At 39.7% G+C, this 23558-nt stretch overlaps 1 protein-coding gene across 19 annotated transcripts in view; it reads right to left on the bottom strand.

The window, feature by feature from the left end:
- The window catches only part of PHKB (phosphorylase kinase regulatory subunit beta), a 247382-nt gene that overhangs the window by 47431 nt on the left and 176393 nt on the right, over nt 1-23558 (bottom strand). For all 19 annotated transcript variants that reach the window (XM_035282686.3, XM_035282687.3, XM_078358167.1 and 16 more), the window contains 6 exons: nt 9497-9552; nt 8887-8980; nt 4167-4250; nt 3578-3682; nt 2378-2460; nt 2087-2177 (listed from right to left, as the gene is read on the bottom strand). In XM_035282686.3, coding sequence (XP_035138577.2) covers nt 2087-2177; nt 2378-2460; nt 3578-3682; nt 4167-4250; nt 8887-8980; nt 9497-9552 — 513 coding nt within the window. The remainder of the gene's footprint in view (nt 1-2086; nt 2178-2377; nt 2461-3577; nt 3683-4166; nt 4251-8886; nt 8981-9496; nt 9553-23558) is intronic.

Here is a 23558-nt window from a genome sequence, read left to right as displayed (position 1 = left end):
AACGATTATGTGCCTTGGGGTTGCTCTTCTTGAGGAATATCTTTGTGGTGTTCTCTGTATTACCTGGGGTTGAATATTGACCTGCTTTGCTAGTTCAGGAAAATTTTCCTGAATAATATCCTGAAGGGTATTTTCCAGCTTGGATTCCTTCCCTCCGTCACATTCAGGTACACCTATCAAATGTAAATTTGGTCTTTTCACATAGTCCCATATTTCTTGGAGACTTTGCTCATTCCTTTTTATCCTTTTTCTCTAATCTTGCCTTCTTGTTTTATTTCATTGAGTTGGACTTTGACCTCTGATATCCTTTCTTCTGCTTGAACAATTCAAGTGTTTAAAACTGTGCACACTTCTCAGAGTTCCTGTATTGTATTCTTCAGTTCCATTAATTCACTTATATTCCTCTCTAAGTCTAAATCCTAATTCTCAATAGGATTTCATCAAACCTTTTTTCAAAGTTCTTAGTTTCTTTATGTTGGGCTACAACGTATTCTTTTAACTCACAGAAGTTTCTTATTATCCATTCCCTGAAGTGTGATTCTGTTATTGGGATGTGCTCGTTCTCCATCAAGCCTTGTTCCATTGTTGATGTGGAACTGTGATCATCTTTAGAGGGAGAGGCGTTCTGATTTTGAGTATTCTCAGCCTTTTTATGCTGCTTTCTTCCCATCATTGTAAATTTATCCTCCTGTCGTCTTTGAAATTACCAACTTTCAGATTAGATCTCTTGAGTGGACGTCCACGTTGTTAGTTCCCAGAGCCAGAGCAGTGGCGTTAAGACTGATGGTGCTTTTCTGCCCAGGATTCTCCTGTCTGGCTTCCTTCTTGTGTCTGTAATAGGCGACTCTGCCTTCCCGGGGCTCCAAACCTCGGTCAGAAGGGGAACCAGTCTCGTTTACTCTGCGCCGAGAGCTGCCGCGCCGAGTTGCTGTCACAGCCGCTGCGCCGGCCTCAGGAGTCATGCTGGGGACCTGTGTGGGTCCTCCAAACCTCGGTCAGAAGGGGAGCCAGCCCTGTTTACTCTGCTCCGAGAGCTGCCTAGCCGAGGTGCCGGCAAAACCACTGCACCAGCCACAAGAGTGGCACTGGCAACCCATGTGACTCCTCCACTGGGGATCTTCTGCTCCATGAGCGACCAGAATTTGTCTGTAAGTGTGGCGTCCTCTAGTTCTATGCGCTTTCACTGAGAGCTGCAATCCCAAGATGTTAATGATCCGCCATCTTGGATCGTTCTCCAACATGCCATTTATAACACTACTTAAGTCGTTCTTTATAAACTTTCCTCTTTCTAATTCAATATTGAGCACCAACTATGTGAAAGGCCCCATGGAATAACCATAATTATCTTATAGGTATAAAGTATAGAAATCTCTTTAATAGACCACAATCTTAGTAGTTTAAGTTAAAGGTCTCGAAAGCATGGTGAAGAACAGAAGCATATTTGTGGTCTGGGTGATTTTGCAGAGCTGCCCTTAAAGTCTGATGAGACCTCAAAGCCCAGTGACTTGGAAAGAAGGAAGAATATTCCAGGCAGAGAAAATGGTATGAGCAGAGGGACAGATCCCACAAAATTCAAAACACAGTAATTAATTTGTATTGGCTGAAGCACAAAGGTGTTTAGTAGAAGAGAACTGGCGATAGAGAAGCTGTTAGGACCAGCAGTGAACCAAAGACTATTTCTGTAATTTAGGAGCTATGAAGATAATGCTGTGAAGTTCTGAATGGAACAAGGGTTATTCCCAGGTTGGATGTTACTGTAGAGCAGGGAAAAAAGCACTGGACCAACAGTCAGCCAACTTGTCCCTAAAAGCCCAAGGTTATAAGGCAGGTCACTTCACCACTACGGATGTAGCTTTTAGAGAGGAGCTACTGAAATCCAAAATTCTGCACAGGAAATTGCTGCCAGTGATCAAGCGTCTGACTTGGTGGGATCAGATAAACTGGAAAAGCAACAATAGGAATAGGAAGATAGGTAGAGAATAAAATCTTAAGAAAAAAACCTTAAAGAGAACATATATTAAGGAATATAGCTGTATTATAGATTAATGTCCAGAAAATAGAAGCATACTGAAAATCAGAAGGCTACCTGTAGACGATCAACATGAACTTTGACTCCTCCAATTATTCCTTTTTTAAAGGCTGCCAGCATATCTAATATGGGGTTGAATCGGCTACCTCTAAAAAATATAAACAAAATGTACAGATTAACAAAAGAATGGTAAATCAATAATCTAATACTAAGTGCCCCTTACATATAGAAAGTATTCTACCACATAATAAGAAGTACACAAAAGAATCCAAGGATGCCTTTCTTCCAAAGGGCTTACTGTGTTCATGGCAGTGAGACATAGACACCTTTCTACTTTTATCAACCTACCTTATATTGTCTTCTCGGATGAGAACAAGGAAAAGTGGACGTCCATGCATTTTCCAATATTGTTTAATGAACTGCAGTGCATTCTGTCAAAACAGAATGAGGTAGGATGTAATGGCACAGTATCTAAGATGAACAGGATGCGTAACTATGAGTGCCAAAGAGCCAACAAAATTCTTAAGTAGCAAGAGAGTTCACAATCCAACCCTGAATAATTTAGTCTACTTAGGGGTAGAAGTACTCTAGCAGGTTCTCTGGGTACATGCAAGTTATGCTGAACACGACTTTGAGTTCAATGATTTCAAACTTTGTTCTTAAAAGTAACCACATTACATTGGTTTTAATGGGTTTTTTCCCTCTTTTTTAAAAAAATTATAATCTATTTATTTGTTCATTTATTTAGAGATTGCCAAAGCTAGTCTAGAACTCCTGGGCTCAAATGATCCACCTGCATCAGCCTCCCAAAGTTCTGGGACCACAGGTATAAGCCAATGCACCTGGCCTCCTTTCTTTTTAAAGCCTAAAAAAAACAGTTCAAGAATGGCCTCAGGGAGAACAATCGTGCCAGCCATCCAGAAGATTAACTCACTTCATATTACTGGGGATTTATATTATAGCAGGTAGAGGAGACTGGACTGAATCTATACAGACCATTAGCAATGTAGGAGTTCTTTATTTGACCAACTATCTATCTATCTATCTGTCAATCAATCAATCATCTCAAATACATATCATCATCATCATCATCATCATCACCTCATCAAAGACTTACATAATATGCCATATGCCAGGAACTACTCTTAGTACTTTACATATATTAACTCGTTTAATCCTCAAAACAGCCCTTAATGATTATTCAGTTTTACAGATGGGAAAACAGAGTCACAGAGGAGTTAAGTAACTTGCCCAAGAACACATAGCTGGCAAGTGGTAGAGCCAAGATTTTAACAAATATGGTCTGGCTCCAAGTTTTATGCTCTGAATCATGATTCTAACCTTCTCCGCTCTGCAAGCAGAAAATGGAGTGGCAATTTTAACGCATGGAGTTATGAGTTAGTTGAAGTTCTACTGGATATTTTGCTGTCACACTTTACACTGTAACTTAGTGTCACAGATACTGAGGAGCATTCAAAATAGTAACACGTGATAAAATCAGTGGAAACAAAGTCATTCCATCTTTTAAGAAAGGTGTTCTGAAGCTACCTTTATGTCATCTATCAGCAGCAAAACATCTTGAGACATGTAGAAATCACTTAGGTCGAAGATAATCGGGTAACAAACCACAGTCTTTCCTAGAATGCGATAAATCTGTAAGGGAAAAAGTTTTAAAACAAATTAACTAAAAAACATACCAAAGGCAAAGATACAATACTGTAAGTCCCAATAGAAATCAAACCTGATGTTTAATTCTGAATAAGCACATAAATTACTAGCTTGTAAAATTCACATAATAATTAAAAATTTTAAAGTTTCTTGATTGAAGCAGTATACTAATAAACTTAAAGTAGTCTACCTCTAATATGATGAAAAAAGTCCGTGTTTAAATAAATATTGTTAAATTAGGTATTTTACAAAGCTTAGAAATAATATATTTGGCAGTGAAGTGTTCCTTTATTTCTTTAAGACTTCCATGATATGATGCAAAATAAGATTTACTTGCAGAAAATAATACTTCAGATAAGTAGTGTGAGTATATAACGAAAATGAAAAAGGATGCATAGCAGGTCAAACACCATTTCAGCATGTGATATTAGAATCCCAAAGCTTCTTTTTGAGGACATTTCATGAGCACCTTTGATGTACCGAGGCAGCCAATGGGCCTATCTGGCCTTCCCGAGAGTCCTAACTTTTCATTGATACCCAGGTAGAAATAAGCCTGTAAGACACAAGTTTATAAATTAGAGTCAGATAAGTTTGTAAATTAGAGTCAGTAAAGAGTCCATGTCACTTTCTTCCCCTGAGCATTGCCCATTGGTTTCTAATCTTTACAGAGAAAAAGAAGCTAGGAAACCCTAATCCAAAAACTTGTAGTTAGATAAGCTAGCCAAAGATGTCAACCTAGACTTTGGATAACTGAGAGATTTGAGAGCAAAAGTTTTGCAGATCTACTTAGCAACATTCTTAAATTTGATAGTGTTCTTACACTATTATAAATGTACAACTTGCATGGCTCTGACTCACAAAAGAACACAAAGAGGTTAATGCTTCCTGAATCATTAAAAAAATCTAGTTGTTTAACATTTTAAAAACTAGGGCCATAATCTCCAACTAAATTTCCACCTTCAAATATTTCCCACCTAAATGAAAATGTCTTCATTAATTTTTTCTGATTGTATAAATTTTATGAAAAATTAAAACCATATACTCAAAGTGAATGTTCTTATTTCCACAAGCCCTTTTGCAACAACTATTTCTCTGGTGTATGCTGAAAGGGGTAGTTTATTGTGAATCCCTAAGAGGCACCAAGAGTATAGATAGGGTTAAAGACTCTTAAAAGTATATTGATAAATATATGCTCATATTATACACATGTCAATATGTGTCTATATTTATAGAAATGGGTTCATATAACATATTCTGTGTCCCATTTTTTTAAACTTAATATCGTGGGATTCAAGATGTTAAAATGAGTCTATGTATTTTTCTGTATATTTCAATGTTGAAATGATTGAAGATATATTAAAACTGAGGGGGAAAAGTCTACAGAGGTATTAGATAACAGGGAAGGATGCCTGAGTGGAGCAGAAACTTCTAGAATTTCTACAAGGTTAAAAACAGTCTTAGAATGAAGGAGGAGTTAATGTCAGAGCTGAGCACTTAATCTAATCAATAAGCCCCTTTACCCTTTTTAACTCTTATCTCCTGTTAAAGGTAGCTCCCAATTTTTTGTTATTTTAAAAATAATTCAATAAACATCTTTGAACACTGTGTTATTATATCTGCATGATAATTCGTAGACTTGCTGAATCAAAGAGAATACATCCTCTTTGAAATATAATGTAATGTACCAAGTTACATTGGTATTAACTGTGCATAGGCTTTGCCACCTTCTTGAGTCAAAATAATACTTCATTTTAAACTACTGTATTCAAATATTTTGTGGCTCAGAATTTTCTGATATTGTTCATGACTATTTGTATGTTATATAAATTTTTTCATTTGTTTCCTTTTCTATGTGGAATTTAGCATTCTTTTTTATTTTAATAAATCCTGCTATATTAAGAATATTGCCTCTTGAATCAAATATTTTGCCCAGTTTGCTCCTCTTCAGTGTTAAGAAATGTAAGAATGACTGCACAGTAGGTGGAATCTCATTTCAACATGTAGTATTTCAATATAAACATTTTTCTACTAGGAAATTTCACAAGCACCTTTGATATGCCAGGCTGTTTGCTATATTTAGTTATACAGTATTTGTCAATCATTTCCTCAATGGCTTTTTGGCACTGGTATCATTCTAAAAATGCACTTCCCTTCCCAACAGTTAAAAAATATTTTCCTATTTTTTTTTCTTCTAGTGCTTTTATATTTAAATAATTTTAAAAGTTTTAATTTTTAATCTGTCTGCAATTTATTTTTACATTTAATGAGAGAAATAAATCTAACCTATGTATTCCTAAATGGAAAATCAAACCAACTATCTCTATACAATCTATAGATTGTGATACAGATTTCAAATAACAACTTCACTGTATACAAAATTAGTGGTATTGCCAGAGGTCTCTGTTCACTGCTATATTGTACACATCTATGTGAAAATTGGTTCTGTATCTCTCCTTTCGAATTGAACATTCCTGTACAACAGCAGCCCAAGTTGGCACTGTGCCTACCATGTAGCTGGTGCTTAGGAAATACTTGATAGATGAATGAGGGAGCAACTGAATGTTCTCCTGAAGCACATGTGCTGTGAATATTGATTCTGGAATAGCAGTGGTTTTAGACAAAGTCAAGGCCAGAAACAGTGCTTTATAAGCATTATGTTGCATAGCTGCACCGAAACGATAGCACATAACACCAGATGCAGCTCCCTTTCCCTTACATATTAATAGTTTCAAATTTTCAGAAATAAATGAATAAAAAAATGTGTTGATCTAGGTAGGTTTCCTTTAAATACTACTCTTTATTACAGTACAAAGATCTGTAACAATTTATTTAATGCTCCCCACATTCCAGGGTGAATATAACACTGCCTCCATGTTGTGCACATTCATACCATTTAATGCACCGAAAGACACAGTAGTGACCAAACTACCCAGAAATACAGAAGTACTTCCGAGTAGGTCTGTACCGTAGAGCAGAATTCTGTATTCAGACCCCCATGAAGCAAATCACACTATAGTCTTCACATCATGAATATTAACACATGCTGCATAAAAGCCCTGCTCTCAGCTGTCTGCCCTCACATCCTCTTCAGTGGGCTGAGGGAGGGAGCGGCTTCTCAGAAGAAAGGGATCAATCGCTGGCAGAAGAACATGTGCATCAGCTAAGATGTGAGAGAACACCTTTACTTTTAAAAGGCAGACTTATAAGGACTGGAACACTGGGCAATATATCTTAGAGGATGAATTCCCAAGAGTAGCTACTTAGGAACACACAGTCTGCAGCTGCAACCGAGGAACAATCTTCTATCTCAACACATGCACAGGAAGGTTGGCTCTTGCTCACAAGTGTGTCTTTTTAGCCACACTACACCAAAATTGTAAGTCATCTGTCAACAACATCTTTAAAACAACAAGATATAAAATGAGCCAGGAACTGGTGTTAAGTCTTTAGTTGCTCTGTAACAGAATGCCTTCTACTGCCTCTGATTCCACAAGCACTTTGTATGAACATCTATTAGAACAGTTATCAAAGTGAACTGTAATTAACTGTTTTTTTTTCCTGTCAAACCAGTAAACTCAGAGGTCACTGAGAATAGGGACAAAGTCATTTCATCTAAGTGTTTTACACAGTGCTCTGCATATAGCATGTGTTTGCTGCTGAATGAATGAATACCACATTCCAGTCATTTGCTCACCATGTTAGCCTTTTAAATCTTGACTGCATGTTGTCTGGTAGGATATAAACTCACCTACTATTAAAATAAGTTGTTAATTATTAATTACACTAAAAAAACAGATTTGGGTTAATTTGTTTTAAGAGTATATTTATCAAAGAACAAGCTTTGTTAGCATCCTCTGCAGCTTTCAGCGGGAGAATATAGAAGTGTATTAGCAGCGACAGCCTGCTGCTGAATACTAACAGCACAGCGTGAGAGCCTTAGATTTTGGCATCCTTTTCTCTCCTTGCACGTTGCCTTCTCTCCTTGCCTTGTACCATCATTTCCATCTGGGCATGAGTTTAAACTGTGACCTACTCTAGGGATCCTTGTATTTTCAGTTTATCTCTTGGCGAGGTAGTAGTGGTTAAGTTTATTAAAGAAGGTGGAAGGACTCTCCAAGAGCTGGTGCTCTTGGTGACCTGACACCCAGGCTCTGCTTTGTGTTGCTTAATGTCAAGAACCAGCCCTGATACCCAGCAACGAAGCCCTGCATTTTCCCATGTAACATGTACCCCTCTTCTCTAAGCCTCCATTCGTCTGTTAGAGCATCAAGACTTTGACTACAACCATTTACATTAACCTAATAAACTTAATCATGTCCACTTGAGACATACTGTTAGAAAGACTTCTACCAGACACTGAACAGTTTGTTCTTATATTGTTTTTAACAAATACTAAATAAAAATGGCAGTTTATAAATAAGTAATGGGTGGGAGTCAACAATGTCCTCTCTCTAAAGAGCAAGAATATTCACAAGCATAGGCAATAATGGATCCATCTGCAGAGCAGTGCATGCAAAAGGCCTCAAATGTTACCTTTTAATTCCAACCCAAATAGGTATGGAACTACATCAATGAAATACAGGTGTTACTTTTACTTTATAATTGCTTTGAGATCCAGCAAACCAAAGGGGTAGCAATTACTTCAGACACCATATTTGGCAAGTAAGACAAGAGAAAAAAAGGAAAGTAGTGAATATCAAAAATATTTAGGTATGAGAAGGTGGCTTTTTTTTTTTTTTTGACAAACCTTCTCATACCTAAATATTTTGTGATAATCAAAGAGGAAAAAAATCAAAGATAAAAACAGAAAAAAAGTCAGATCAAAATGTAAGAATACATTTTGATAAAAGAGGAAAAAAACAAATCAAAATGTAAAAATAATTTTATACCTATTAAAATTAAGACTAACCTGTGATTTAACTGCTCAGCCTAAGTTAGCAATAGAGTTTAGAAAGAAGTAGAAATCAATAAGACCTATAAACATAATGTACACAGACACACGCACAGAGTGCAAACTTTTTTTAGTAATAGTGTCCATTTAAAGTGGGCTTCTCAATTTCATGAGAAGCTTTTGGATTACTGGTCATATCTCAGAGTCGGATTTTAACTGTGACTTGTCTGTAAACTAAGTCCAACCATAAATCTCCAGTACCTCTACAAGGCAAGAAAAGAAAGGCAGAATCACTTACTTTCACAAGCTCCTGCTGAGGCCATATCTGAATGGGTTCTACCTGCTGAGGAGTTTGAGTTTGAATACCGTATGTGTTCAGAAAAACCTGAAGTCTAAACAGCACAGGGAAAAAAAGAGAGATGCTTTTAGACAATGCATTTACAGTTTAGGAAGCAGTGAAGGAGGAGGATAAAAGGGAACATGTTAACTAGGAGGACATCATTAATTTATTAGCATTAGCAATTTGTCATCTGCACTAGACTTCAGAAGCTCTTATGGATTCTCCATGAAGCATCAGATGGAAAGATTAAGGGCTGGCAGGGAGAATAAGCACTGATTTTGGTAATCCCATGTGTTTGCATGAATTTCTCAAAACTATAACCCAGGCAACATGGAACGGGTCAATGTCTTTAATATTTACCTCAACTAAAACAAAATTATTTTTAAACATGAAAAGAATGATATGCTGGGCATTTAAAGTGGCATTAATGATATCCTTGAAACCCTGTAAAGAAGTTTCTGAAGTTAATCTCTTCTACCATCCTCGACATTGCAAGCATAAAGCAATCATTTCCCCTCCCCTCCCCACAAAAAAAAAACAAACCCTACCATCCATTTGGATTTCATACCTTTGGCTTTCTGCTATAAGTGCCACATGAACTACCAAATCGTTTTCCAGTGGGCCCTGTAATGCAGAATAAGGGAGGGGGAAACCTTTTAAAAGATCTGGTCATCATCAGCTACAATGAGAATCAAGGACAATATTAACCATCTCTAAGCAGTTCATTAAAATGATGGACATCAGCTGGCTCTCAGCGGCCACCTTTCTTTCCTTCCTCACTACTGCCTACTAATCAATTTGATTGTGTAGACAGAGTAATGGAACACCAGGAATGGAAAGCCATAAACCTCATCACTATCACAGGGACTAGCCTGTCAGGGCTATTTTGAATGATGCACAAGAGTAGTTTGGGGGCTGAGAGTCATTTTCCATCATTTAATTCTAAAGGAAAGAGGAGAAACTAAAAATAAAAACTCAATTTATGTATTCTCTGTAAAAAAAAAGATCGTGAGTTAAAATTGTTCATTTGACATCTTAACCACATATAAGGTTATTCCCTTTCTTGTTAGCCAATTTTCCTTTGGTACCTTATACATCAAAACAACTTTATTCTAATATGTGATTCTTATAATAGAGCATGAACTACCCAGTTAGTTGACTATATAATTAATATTATGTTCACTAAATATAAGCTGTTGGACTTAGTTCTAATCAAAGATAGTGTTAGATATTTGCTAATCATTTTTTGTGTAATAAAGATTCACTATAACATGTATTATACATTGTTAAATTGAACCCAATTTTGAACCTGCATACAATTAACAGAGAACATTAAGAAGCACCAATGAATTACAGTATTAGGGAGCTCTGCAAATACTGATCAGACATAAGTGTTTTATAGTAATGAATCCAACATTCCAAATAATATGCTGTAAAACATTTGATTTATCATTAATCAGTTCCTCTCTATGGTATTCAATATGCCACTGAAATTTATGTATGATGGAAGCAAGAAACACCAGCACACATATATCAGCAGTAAATACCATACAATCAAAGGGATGGTTCCCAGAATCATCGTGAAAGTGCCATTTCAGGCAGACTTTCATGTGATTTAAATGAATGTGTGAGAGAAAATGTGATTTAACAATCCAACAAAACAAATACCCATTTAAAATGTTATAAATTCTGTTTTTACTTGATAAAGACCTTACAATTAAACGTTTCTCAAAAGGATGAGAAAAAACTTAGCTTTTCAAAGGCTTCTCAAGATTTCTAACAACAAATGAAAAAATTAAGCCTTATTTCTCTTGGATGAAATCTCCAGTATTTACTTCTTCAAAAGGACGAGTGACCTTAAAATATGCCATTATATACAATCCTCAGGACAGTTATGGGATTCTTAAATAAAAAGCAAATGAAAACACGTGAGAATACCGATTATATTTTAATAACAATAAATAAGGCAGTTTATAGATTGTAATTGGCAAACTGGAATCTTCTTTTTAAATCACATTGTTTCCACTTGTATGACAGAGTACTCGCATCTAAAATGGCCACTATACATGTTGAATCATACTGAGCATCATGGGACTATTCGATGGCTGAAGAGCTTTTTCATTGTAAAAACTAAGGCCAGGCGTGGTGGCTCAAGCCTGTAATCCCAGCACTTTGGGAGGCTGAGGCAGACGGATCATGAGGTCAAGAAAGCGAGACCATTTTGGCCAACATGGTGAAACCCTGTTTCTACTAAAAACACAAAAATTAGCTGGGCATGGTGGTGCGCACCTGTAGTCCCAGCTACTTGGGAGGCTGAGGCAGGAGAATTGCTTGAACCCGGGAGGCGGAGGTTGCAGTGAGCCGAGATTGTGCCATTGCACTCCAGCCTGGTGCCTGGCGACAAAGTGAGACTCTATCTCAAAAAAAAAAAAAAAAAAAAAAACTAAGCATTTCAGATAGTCTGGTTCATAAACCATCTACCACAATGAGCTTAGATTTTCAACACCAGCCCAAGTGGGACCCTTTGCCCTATTTACCACGGAGAGAAAGAATTCAGCATGGGCAGCCCCACTCCTAAAACTCTCTTCCTCTCACTGCCAAAGTTGGAGACATCTGTTTTTATAATTTTCTTCATCTGTTCTGTTTTTATCATTTTCTTCATAAAATCACCATTGGTTTGTTTATTTATTTCAGACTGGTTTTCACTCTGTTGCCCAGGCTGGAATATAGTGGTGTGATCACGGCTCACTGTAGCCTAGACCTCCTGGGCTCAGGTAATCTTCCCACCTCAGCCTCCCAAGTAGCTAGGACTACGGTATGCACCACCATGCCTGGCTAATTTTTATACTTTTTTGTAGAGATGGGTTTTACCATGTTGCCAAGGCTAGATCTGCCCACCTTGGCCTCCCAAAGTGCTGGGATGACAGGCGTGAGCCATTGCATCCAGCAAACCAACACCATTGCTGTCTAAAATCCATGAAGTCTCTCTGATAATTTACTAATAGAAATTAATACCTTCTTTTCTGAATGGCATTTTTCCCAATAACATTGTAATAATTTCTGCTTAACGGTTACAGACAAACACACATATGTATGTATACATACTCCAGCCCTCTGTGGTACTAGTTCACCCCATTTTACAGGCATTTGTTGACTCATTCATCTGACCAAGAGGACACTATCCACAAGACTTCATGTTAGAATATGAATATGACCCAATGTCTCTCCCTGAGGAGTTGAGTCTACTAGGAGGGATGGATAACAGATAAGTTTCACACATATGCTTATTATCACATAGAAGTATTTTACTGGTATCTTCCTTTGGCAGATCTATCTCATTAAATTAAGTGACTGCAGGGCATGACATTCTGTGAATATACCATACTTTATTATTATTATTTAATTTTTTTACTTTATTTTTAAAATGTTTATTTCAATGGACATTTAAGTGGTTTCCAATGTTTCATTTCTGCAGAGAATATAATAATTGGTCCTATCTCAGAGAACTGCTGATGATTTAGGGAAAGAACAAAGTGCTAAGCACAGTATTTGACAAAAAAACACTCAATAAAGGGCAGTAATTCTTGCTGTAGTTGCACAGTTGCTTACTGCTATCTTCACATCTGTCCTTGGATACCTGTTCCCCTCTTCCTTGGCTAGATTTGCTATAATGCCTGTGTTGCCCAAGCTCCCATTGGCTTCCACCATTCTAAGACATTTGGATTATCCATTATCCTATTTTTTTTAATATGTCTAGTTCTTCCCTAGATGATTCTGAACATCTTTTAAAAGACATCCTCAGGCGACTTACCACCTTCTTTAATGCTATGGTCTGCATATGTGTGTTCCTCCTGAAATTCAGGTTGAAATTTTAACCCCCAAGGTGATGGTATTGGCAGGGGCTAAGGGGCTAAGGGGTAGTTAGGGAAGTAATTAGGTCATGGGGGTGGAACCCTCCTGAGCAGGATTGGTATCCTTACAATGTGAGGACACAGGGAGAAGGCATCATCTATGAACAAGACAGCAGGCCCACATCACACACTCAATCTGTCAGCACCTTGGTCTTGGATTACCAAGCTTTTAGAACTGTAAGAAATAAATTTCTGATGTTGATATGCCACCTAGTTTATGGTATTTTGTTATAGCAACCTGAACAAACTAAGACACTTAACTACTACCCATTTTTTTCTTTTCATTTCTCAAGCATAAGACTATGACTGTGTCCTTACCTTTCTTGCCTCTGTACTTCTGCCCTCTACAATCTATCCTCTCCTGTCTTTGAATATACATTATCCTAATGCAAGTCTATGGTCACATATTCATTCTATTTATTCTCTCTCTCAAGTCTCATCCACTCTGGTAGCTTTAAGTTATTATCTCTTAGTGTCATGGGATCCTTGGGGTGTTGCTTTGACAGTCAGAAACCTCTATAGCTGGTGGAGCCTTCTGCCTGAGTATTGCTCACACCCCCTGGGCTCTTTCCATCCACTTGGCCTAGTAGGCTGTGCTCGGCTTGCACTACCAGTCTGGATCCCATACCTGCCAACGGTGAGCCAGGTGTGGGGTGGTGAGGGGTGTGTGAGTGAGCAAGCACAGGGTCAGGCCACTGCACACAGCCAGGCATGCTGGCTGCTGTGGTAGGGTGGGAAGCTCCAGGCACTGGTATAGGTGCTGGCTCTGTGTGAGGCTGTGGCTGGATCAGATGAACTGCACGCAGCTTCCACTGTAGGCACCTGTGTCTGGATGAGGGGAATGTGCAGAAGCTTGGAGATCCCAGGAACTTCAGGGCCCCAAAGAGGGTGTCACAGCCATAGCTCGGGGAGCCCTAGGTCTGGGCTCTCTAAAGGGCTACAGCTCTTCTCTTCTTCTGGTCGCTCACAATGTGGTGAGTGGGGTGAGGGCAGCGCATGTTACATGTTTCAGCTCTGTTTGTGTTCCAGCTCTTTCAGTCCTGCCATTTGGCAAGTCCCAAATTCTTGTTCCGCCTCCAGGAACAAGAGGTATGTAGACCACTGGAGGGTGAGCAAGGCGGAGAGGAGCTTTATTGAGTGACAGAATGGCTCTCAGGAGACTCAAAGTGGGTAGCTTCTTTTTGCAGGCAGGTTGTTCCAATGAGTGTCCAGCTCTCAGCAGAGAGGAGACCTGCAGTAGGTACTTCCTTTCTGCAGTCAGGTCATCCTGATGAGTCGAGGAGACCTGAAGACCCAAAGTGGGTAGCTGTTTCCTGCAGCTGGTAGTCCCTATGTCTGTCCAAGTCTGGCTGAGTCTGGCAGTTTGTATGGGCTCAGAAGGGAGGACGTTCATGCTGGTTTGATCCATGGGTGGCCATGGGTGGGCCTGGAAAAAGTACAAGTTCTCATCTTGGACTGCAGACTCCATTCAGGGGTGGCAGCCCAGCGCCCAGCCTTCAGGTTATCCCTGGTTTGAAGGTAAGCTTTTGCCAGAGACCCACCCCCTGCCACCCAGGAGCCTGTTTGCCTCCTGCCATCATCAACATGCTATCCATGGTGCCCAGGCTGTTTGTGTCAAGCAGTGCCTGCAGGCCCACACCAAGCTGCCCTCAGCCTCTGTGCTCATCAGTACTCAAAGCCCGGAGTGGGCTGAGGCAGCAGGGGGTTGGCATGTCAGCGTTGCCCTGAGCTTGTGTACACCCAGCTGGGTTGCAACACTGCCTGGGCTTGGTCACAACTTTGCTCCATACTGCAGCAGGTGCTGAGAACAGGGAGAGGCCAGGAAATGGGAGCAGGCACTTCTGAGCCTGTAGGGGCCAGGAGCTTCCTGGGCCCTCACAAACGCAGGGATGCCTGAGTCTGCAGCTGTGGCTGGGCAGCTACAGCTGCACCTGAGAGCGTGGGGCTCCTGCCCTGCCAACTCAGTAGGGAGTGGGGCTCCTGCCTACTCCTGCCCCCCTCTGGCTCCATGGAGTGTGCAGCCCTGGCCATGCCTCCCCTGCTGCAGTTGGTGTTCCCGCAGCAGCTGCTCCATACAGGTCGCCGCCACCATCATAAGCAGATGCTTCCATGTTTATATTTGTAGTCTTGAATTTTTCTTGAGTTCTAGTTCCCACATTTTAAACTGTTTTTTGGACATTTTCTCTTGGCTATTTCCAAAGTTAATAGATCTAAAACTCAACTCCTCATTATCAACTCCACCTCCACCCCAAACGGGTTCTTATTCTTTAAACCTCATTTGATGGGTCACTCTAACTCAGAACCTCAGAATCATCTTTGATGCTTCTCTTTTACCCTCCATTTGCAATTAGTCACCAGAATCCTGTTAATCCTTCCTTCACATAGTATCTTGAATGTTTTCTCTGCATTTCTATAGCAACATTCAGGATTTAAAAGTAGCAACAACTGCGAACACTTTATATAACCATACTCCACATACCAGGAACTGTTTAAGTGCTTTATCAAACTATTACCCCATTTTACAGGTTAAAAAATGATGCACAGGAAATTTAAGCAATTTATCCAAGGATGCAGACCTAGCAGAGCTAGAATTCAGACCCAGGCAGTGTGACTGCAGATTTTGTGCTCATAATCACTCACTTCCCCTGCCTCTCGAAGAGCAGAAAGAGGGCAGACTTTAGATTGAAAGACCTACATGCAAGTCCTATCTTGTCACTTCTTCCAGCAATGACCCTGTTCATCTGATAGATGCCTTAGCTTACTGTGGCAAAAGCAGATGTGACACAGAAAGCAGAGGAAGCCTATTGCGGTGGTCATCAAGTGCACCGTTTACAGTTGTCTCATATGTTTCTCCTCCAGGTTGTAGAATGAATGGCTTCCGGTCACACAGGTCTCAACTACCATCCCTTCTGCATAGACCTTCTCTCTCCACCATGGCCAAAGTTGCTCTCCTCAGGCATCTCCAGCCCTAGTCTACCACTTTACCTTATTTTGCCTGCCTCATAGTACCTGTCCGAAACAGAAATTATATCACTTATTGTTACTCATTCCCTTCAGAAAGTAACTCCCTACGGGCAGGAAACTTGATCTAGCTGGTCTACTGCCACCTCCCCATGTATGGAACATAGTAGGCAGCCCTACTATTTGATGAATGACTGCCCAGGCAAGTTTCTCAATTCTTTGCTTATCTGTAAAATGGAAAAAATATTTACAGTGCCTACCACAAAAGAAGAGGATCAAACAAAAAAAAGGCATGTAAAATATTTGCAAACTTTGACCTGTTACACAATGATATTTATACTAGTATTTGCAGTGTGACTTACTTTGTCACTTAACTTCAATAAGCCTCAGTTTCCTCACCTATAAATTGCGAATAATAAAAATATCTACTTCCAGCTGGGCGTGGTGGCTCATGCCTGTAATCCCAGCACTTTGGGAGGCCGAGGTGGGTGGATCATGAGGTCAAGAGATCGAGACCATCCTGGCCAATATGGTGAAACCCCATCTCTACTAAAAAAAAAAAATAATACAAAAATTAGCTGGGCGTGGTGGTGTGTGCCTGTAGTCACAGCTACTCAGGAGGCTGAGACACGAGAATTGCTTGAACTCAGGAGGCAGACGTTGCATTGAGCTGAGATCGTGCCACTGTACTCTAGCCTGGGGCCTGGGGCCTGGTGACAGAGCAAGACTCTGTCTCAAAAAAAAAAAAAATCTACTTCCTAGCATTATGAGACTAATACATAATATATATAAGCATTTAACACTGGAATATATATAGTAAGTGTCCAAAAAACATTAGCTATCTATCAATGCCAATAACACAACCACAACCCTGGGTCACTGTAATAACCTTCCTTAGCTTTCTGCCTCATACCTGCCTTTGCCTGTTGTCTGCACTTTATGGTCAGGTTAACTTTCTTGAATCAATGATTTGCACAAAGGAGGTGGTCAAAAAATATTTGTTGAATGAACGAAGAAAGAGGGAGGGAGAAGAGTAAGCAAACAGATACAGTTATGCAATATTTACCATATTACTTCTCTACCCCAAAACTAATGTTTCCCAAATAAAGCCCAAACTTCCTGAGGACTTTTACAACTCAGGGGCTACCTGCTGTTCCCTGTTGGTCTCCCATCTGTTTTAGAGCACTCCACTAAAAAACAGTTCACTCATGTCCATCTCATGATTCTGTTAACTGTCCCCTCTACATGTGGACTGCTCCCTCTGTTTCATTATCCAGATCCTGACTCATTCTTTTAACCTATCCTCCTCCCAAACTTCCCTAAACATCAGAGTTCAAATATCTTTTGTCCCTACTAGCAATAGCTGGTATTGCCTGTAGGAGACACTGAGCACAAATCCTAGACCACCTCATGCCACGTGTTTGGAAAGGCTATTTAGCTTTTAGAACACCTATGAGTGGACTGTGAAACTACAGGGGTCCCTCATGCTTACTTTTCTCACTTAGGATGGAGGCAACACCTTGTACTAAAAGAAAAGCAACTGTCATTCATTTGATGATCTGGAGGAAGCACTTTTTTTTTAGTATTGCTGGTTACATTTATTAGCAATCCACAAATCTTCCTTTGAGCATACAGAACAAATGTTTGCAAATATAAACAAGGATATTTTTAACAAAAGAAAATAATCAAGGCCGGGTGCGGTGGCTCATGCCTGTAATCCCAGAACTTTGGGAGGCCGAGGCAGGTGGATCACAAGGTCAGGAATTCAAGAACAGCCTGACCAACATGGCGAAACCCCGTCTCTACTAAAAATACAAAAATTAGCCAGGCGTGGTGGTGCATGCCTGTAATCCCAGCTACTAGGAGGCTGAGGCAGGAGAATTGCTTGAACTCACGGGACAGAGACTGCAGTGAGCTGAGATCATGCCATAGCACTCTAGCAGCCTGCACAACAGAACAAGACTCTATCTCAAAAAAATCAACAACAAAAAGAAAATAATCAGTAAAATGTACACATTTATATACGCTATAAAAGAGTGTACATGTCAGAGTAACAATACAACTGAGGACCAAAAACCTGTAGTTAGAAATATTCTCATTCAAAATTTTCATTTCTATAAAGTCAGATTGTATTTTTCTAATATTTTTTAATTGGGACAAAAAAACCCACATAACCTAAATTTAACATCTTAACCATTTTTAAGTGTATACTGGAAGAGGAACTTTTACAGTATAACTTTAGTAATTAAGACACTGCATGTCTATCTGCCTAGATTCTAGTTTTTAAATTACTCAAATCAGGTCAAAGTAGTAAAGCTAGGAGATCTGCAGCTGGGGGCTATAAATAAAACAGTGTAATACAACTTTCAAAGGGTACACAGAGAAAACTTAATGTGAATGTGCCCTAATAGTGTTTCTTCTCCTTGTTCTTTTTTTCTAATTTTTTCAATATATAATTCATTCATATGGTTCAAACGCTTAAAAATTATGAAAAAGTTTTTGGTGACATGTTGTTCCCATGTGGGGCCCTCATCACCACAATTCCCCTCCATCTAACAATCAATCACTGCTATGATTGTTTATGCCTTGCTCTAGAGTTTCCTCATGTTTACAACAGCAAATGTGAGTATATTCTTATTTTCAAAACTTACTAGAAAAAGTTCTTTTTCTAGTCGATAATTGTATATCATGGAACTCTTTTCATGTATTAATACATAGAACACGTCCTCATTTTCATTCTAACTGCCTGGTATTCCATTTTGTAGCTGTATCATACGTATTAATGTCATCTTTTCACCTTTTTATCAATTAAGGCTAGTCAACCTTTTGCACTGAACTCTCTGGAAATGGTTATGGTTACATAGTGGCACCATTAAGCATCAGGTTTTAATTTTGCCTCTAAGAGTAGAATAAGCGCTCAAACTAAATCATTCAGAGGGATTGCCACCACTGGGTGATATGGGTCACTAGAGAACTATTATAAGGAAAGATCAGTAGGTTTGGGTTTGGGGAGGGGGCAATGAGAAGTGTCTGAGTCTTTTCTAGGAGGGTGGCACAAAAAGATGCACAGATGTCCATTTACAATGTATGGAAATACATTACAGCTTGTTGATAAGAGATATCTCATTATGTTATTGCTTATAATTTGTTTTGTAGTCTGGTTTGAAATGTGAAGGAATTAATACATCTTGACAGCTTGCTATGTGCCATGTGTTATTCAAGCACTTTGTTGTATATTCTCACAAGAACTCCCATTTTAAAGATGAAGAAACTGAGGTGGAGTGCGGTTAAATAATTTATCAAAGGTCACACATCTAGTCAGTGATAGAGTTTAACCCGACTGCAGGAATGTCCAGGTCTGAAGTCAATATGGCACATGACACAGTATATATTTCACAGATTATGTGCATGCTGCTTGCTGTATTAGGTAGGGATCTCTAGAGAAACAGGAGAGAGAGAGGGGGGAAGAGAAAGAGAAAGAAAGAAAGAGAAAGAGAAGGAGAAGGAGGAGAAGAAGAAAGAGACTTGTCATAAGGATTGGGCCACACAATTACAGAGGCAGGCAAGTCAGGATGTGCAGGTGAGCTGGCAAGTTGAGACCCAGGAGAGCTGACGGGTTAGTTCTAGTCTGGGTCTGAAGGTCTAAACCCAGCAGAGCAGACAGTGTCATTCCAGTCTGAAAACTGGCAGGCTTGGGACCCAGGAGGAGCTGATGTTTCAGTTCAACTCCAAAGGCAGGAAAAGAGCCCATGTCCCAGCTGGAAGGCAGTCTTGCAGGCAGAATCCTCCTCTTCCTCGGTGGAGAGTCAGCCTTGCTCTTTTCAGACTTCAGCTGATTGGAAGAGGCCCATTCCCATTAAGGAGGGAAATAAGTTTTACTCAGTCTACTGATTTAAATGTTAATTTCACCCAGGAACACTGTCACAGAAACACTCAGAATAGTGTTTGACCAAATAGCTGGGTAGCCTGTGGTCCAGGCAAGTTGACACATAAAACTAACAATCACATAGGTGCAGGAACATGTTACATTTCATGGGAAACAGAGTCAGCAAAATCCCACCAACAGTCTCTTCTTCAGCCACCTAATATCAGGTTTTAAGAAAACTCAATTCCAAGTATTATTGACAAAACAACTATTTTCCTATGTGCTGTTTTTTTTTGTTTGTTTTGTTTTTGAGACAGAGTTTCCCCTCTGTCACCCAGGCTACAGTGCAGTGGCGAAATCTCAGCTCACTGCAACCTCTTCCTCCCAGGTTTAAGCAATTCTCATGCTTTAGCCTCCTGAGTAGCTGGGATTACAGGCATGTGACACCATGCCTGGCTAATTTTTGTATTTTTAGTAGAGGTTTCACCACATTGGCCAGGCGGGTCTTGAACTCCTGACCTCAGGTGATCTGCCTGCCTCGGCCTCCCAAAGTGCTGAGATTACAGATCTTATCTGCTCTCTGATAGAATAAAATTCTTTAGTTCTTGACCAGTAAATATAAAAATGACTGCCTTTTCTATTAAACCATATGGTATGGAAAGCTTTTCTTATTTTTGCAATTGTACTGAGCCCTGGTCTAATAGTTTTATTTTTAATATGCCCTATATTGCATAAAATAATCTGTGTCTGGCTTAACATAGGTCTTTTATTGAAAGAAAGGCAAGGGAGGAGGCAGAGAAGGAAAGAAAAAAGGAGCCAACAAATAAACGGGTCACACTTCATCCAAGGCTGGTCTTGACTCAAGGCCAGTGTATTTGAAACATTCTATGCCTCTGCTTTGGGGGCCTTACAGAACACTCATTTATGCTCATTAGCCTTCATCAGTAGGTCCTGCCAACATCCAGCATTTTTTCATTACACTCATTTTTCAGCAAAACCTCATTAGCTGAAGAAACCAGGCAGATGCTTTATACATCTCAATTCCAACTGGAAACACTACGCCCCCAGTATTTTTCCCATAGGAGCCAAGTAACAGGCTACAGCAGTTTGAACACAGCCACGTCCTCAGTGAGACACACTGGCATCTTGTTCTGACATTTCCAATCAAGCCAAAGCAGCAACATGCAGAAAATTAATAGGAAAGCAGAGGAAAGTTAAGTAGAAATACCAGAGGACTAACAACATCAAGCATGGTTAAAAAGCTAAACTTGGCTCAAGAGTCAACTTGGCCTGGGAGAAAATGGTCATTTAGGCCCTGTGTATTTATATATTGCATTAGTGATTATATAAGCTTTCTATTTAAGAGGAAAACAAATGAATTTTTTAAAGTATTCCCAGACCTCAAACACATAGTTTCAAATACCCAGATGAATAAATCAGGCAATGCTTTTTGACAGCAGTTCTTTCAATGACTGTGATTATAGTGGAAGAGAATACTGAATGCTTTGTTGCAATGAATTAATCTGTAAAAACTGTTTTCACCCCTTTCCAAGTACTTGCTGTAACTGGTGTTTCTTTATTTTTATCTTAAGGAAATGACAGTGCTAACAGTCTTGCGTACTGCCTAGAACAATGCCAAAATGGCCAGATGAACCCAGGTAGAGAAACCCTTACCTATGGTGTTCTCATAGCTTTAATCACGACAAAGGGGAAGAACAAATTATGAGAACCTCATAGAAACACAACAGGAAAGATCGACATCAAGAAAGATGGGTAAGATGAGGGTGAAACAGAGCAGGAAGAGGCAGAAAAGGGAAAAGAGATTCCAAGAATCTAGTCATTTAAATCTCAGGTTTTTAGGTCATTTAGGAACACCTCAAGTGGTGGGTTACAAGCAAAAAAAGGTCCCTAGTGGTAGACAATAAGAAACCGGGTTTTAGAATCATGGGGAGAAAAAAGTGAGTCCAGTAAACCAATGTGTTTTTAATTTTTCTCCTTTGGGTGTTTGTACCAACAATCAGGTCCCTGTGAGTTGAAAATGTCAGAGATGGAAGGCAGCCATTTCTATCATTTGGCTGTGGGAGGACTCTATGAGCGAGACTGGTGGCAAGACACCATTTCAGCCAGAGCAGCACAACTTAGAACTATTTTATATGCTGAAATTCTACTTAAGGTTTTGTCTGAAAATTGGCTTTTCTTGATAAAATCAGTAATCCACTTGATGGATGAAGAGCCTGAGACCCAGAGAAGGGAAATAGCCCAGTCCCTTTGCTAGTTTGTGGCAGACCCAGAAGCAGAATCTGTTTCTGGACTGACTTGGTCTAGAGTTCTCTTTGCTAAGTCAGACTAATGCATCTTACGGGCTGAACTATAAACTTTTCAGTTCACTAGAGAATTGCCAAGTGCACCATTCAACTTAGGAGTGGAAATGAATACAAAGGCCATGCGTGGAGTTATTTAAGTGTGAGAGCCACCTAAGAAAAGTGACCCTGGAGGGGACGGGCATGAAAACTGGTTCTACTTTCTCTTTTGGCACTTGATGCTCATCTAAATGACAGAAAGACTGGGCTGGAAAGACAGTGCAAGGGCCAACTTATGGCAAGATTTATCATCACCGGGTCAGACCCAACAACTACAGAGGAACCCAGCAGGCTTTAGAATCCAACAAGCTTTTAGCAGTGCAGAGCCATCTCCACTGAGTTGAGGCCAACCTGTTTCTACGGCGGATTCACACAAGGGACCCAACTGCAGATGAGACACTCTGCTATCACTCTTTGCAAGTAAACCTAAGCGTGTTCTACATCAACTGACATAACAATTCAACGGTTTTGTACACTAGAAAGGTTTGAGAGTTTGCGAATTTTTTCAAGCATCCAGACATCATAGTGAGCAGTAGGATGGCAGAAAGATGAATGAAACATCATCTCTATTCTTTATGAACTCACCGTAAAAGAGAGAAGACAACTACATTTGGAAGTCAATAGGATATTAAATACAATGCTGTTAATGGATCCTTTTAGGGCAAGAGAGGGAGCATCCAACTTAGCCTCAGAGAATTGAGGAGGACTTTATAGAAAAGGTATCTGAGCTGTTCTTGAAGATTAAAAACTTGCCATTAATGAAGTGATTCAGTTAATAGTCATCATTTACTATGTGTCATTAAGACAATAAAGTCCTTCTCTCGTTAAACTTACATTTCAATGAGTTGATCAAATATATATAAATAAACATTAAAAAAGTAAAGGGTAATATATTAGAGTGAATGAAGGCAGAGGATACTTTAGATTGATGGTCATAAAGTTACTCTCCTAGGGGGTGTCATTAAATCTGAGACTTAGAGACTTAGAAAAGGAGTGTGCTAAGGTCTGGTAATGAGCACTTCAGGCAGAAGGGAAGAGTGTGCAAAGGCCCTGAGGTGGAGAGAGCCTCAAGTGCTGGAAAAACTGAGAGGAGGCTAGTGTGTCTGGAGGGTAACAGGCAAGCAAGACTGACAAGAGATTAGGATGGAAATAGATAAGGCCCCACAGGGCCCTACAGGCAACAAGGCATTTGGCTTTCATCTAAGTGGAATGAAAAGCTACTTAAAAGGGTTTCCAACAAGGAAAAGACTCAATATAATCTACATTTCTACAACAATATTAATAAACACACAGAGGGTACTTACATGGGCCAGGCCCTTCGTAAGCACTTTACGTACATATTAACTCACATGACAGTGGCTCTCTTGCTGCCATATAGATGATTTACACAGAGCAGAGCAGACAACTGGAGATTAGTTGGAGCCTGCAGTTGAGAGATGATGGTGACCTGGACTATAGTGGAGTGAAGAGGAGGGAAGGAGCTAGTGAAAATATATAGGGACTATTTAGAAAACAGAATTTTGACAGGACTGA

The sequence above is a fragment of the Callithrix jacchus genome, chromosome 20, assembly GCF_049354715.1.
Source record: "Callithrix jacchus isolate 240 chromosome 20, calJac240_pri, whole genome shotgun sequence".
NCBI lineage: Eukaryota > Metazoa > Chordata > Mammalia > Primates > Cebidae > Callithrix > Callithrix jacchus.
The sequence above is the reverse complement of the archived record's forward strand: the minus strand, read 5'-3'. Positions and strand labels throughout refer to the sequence as shown.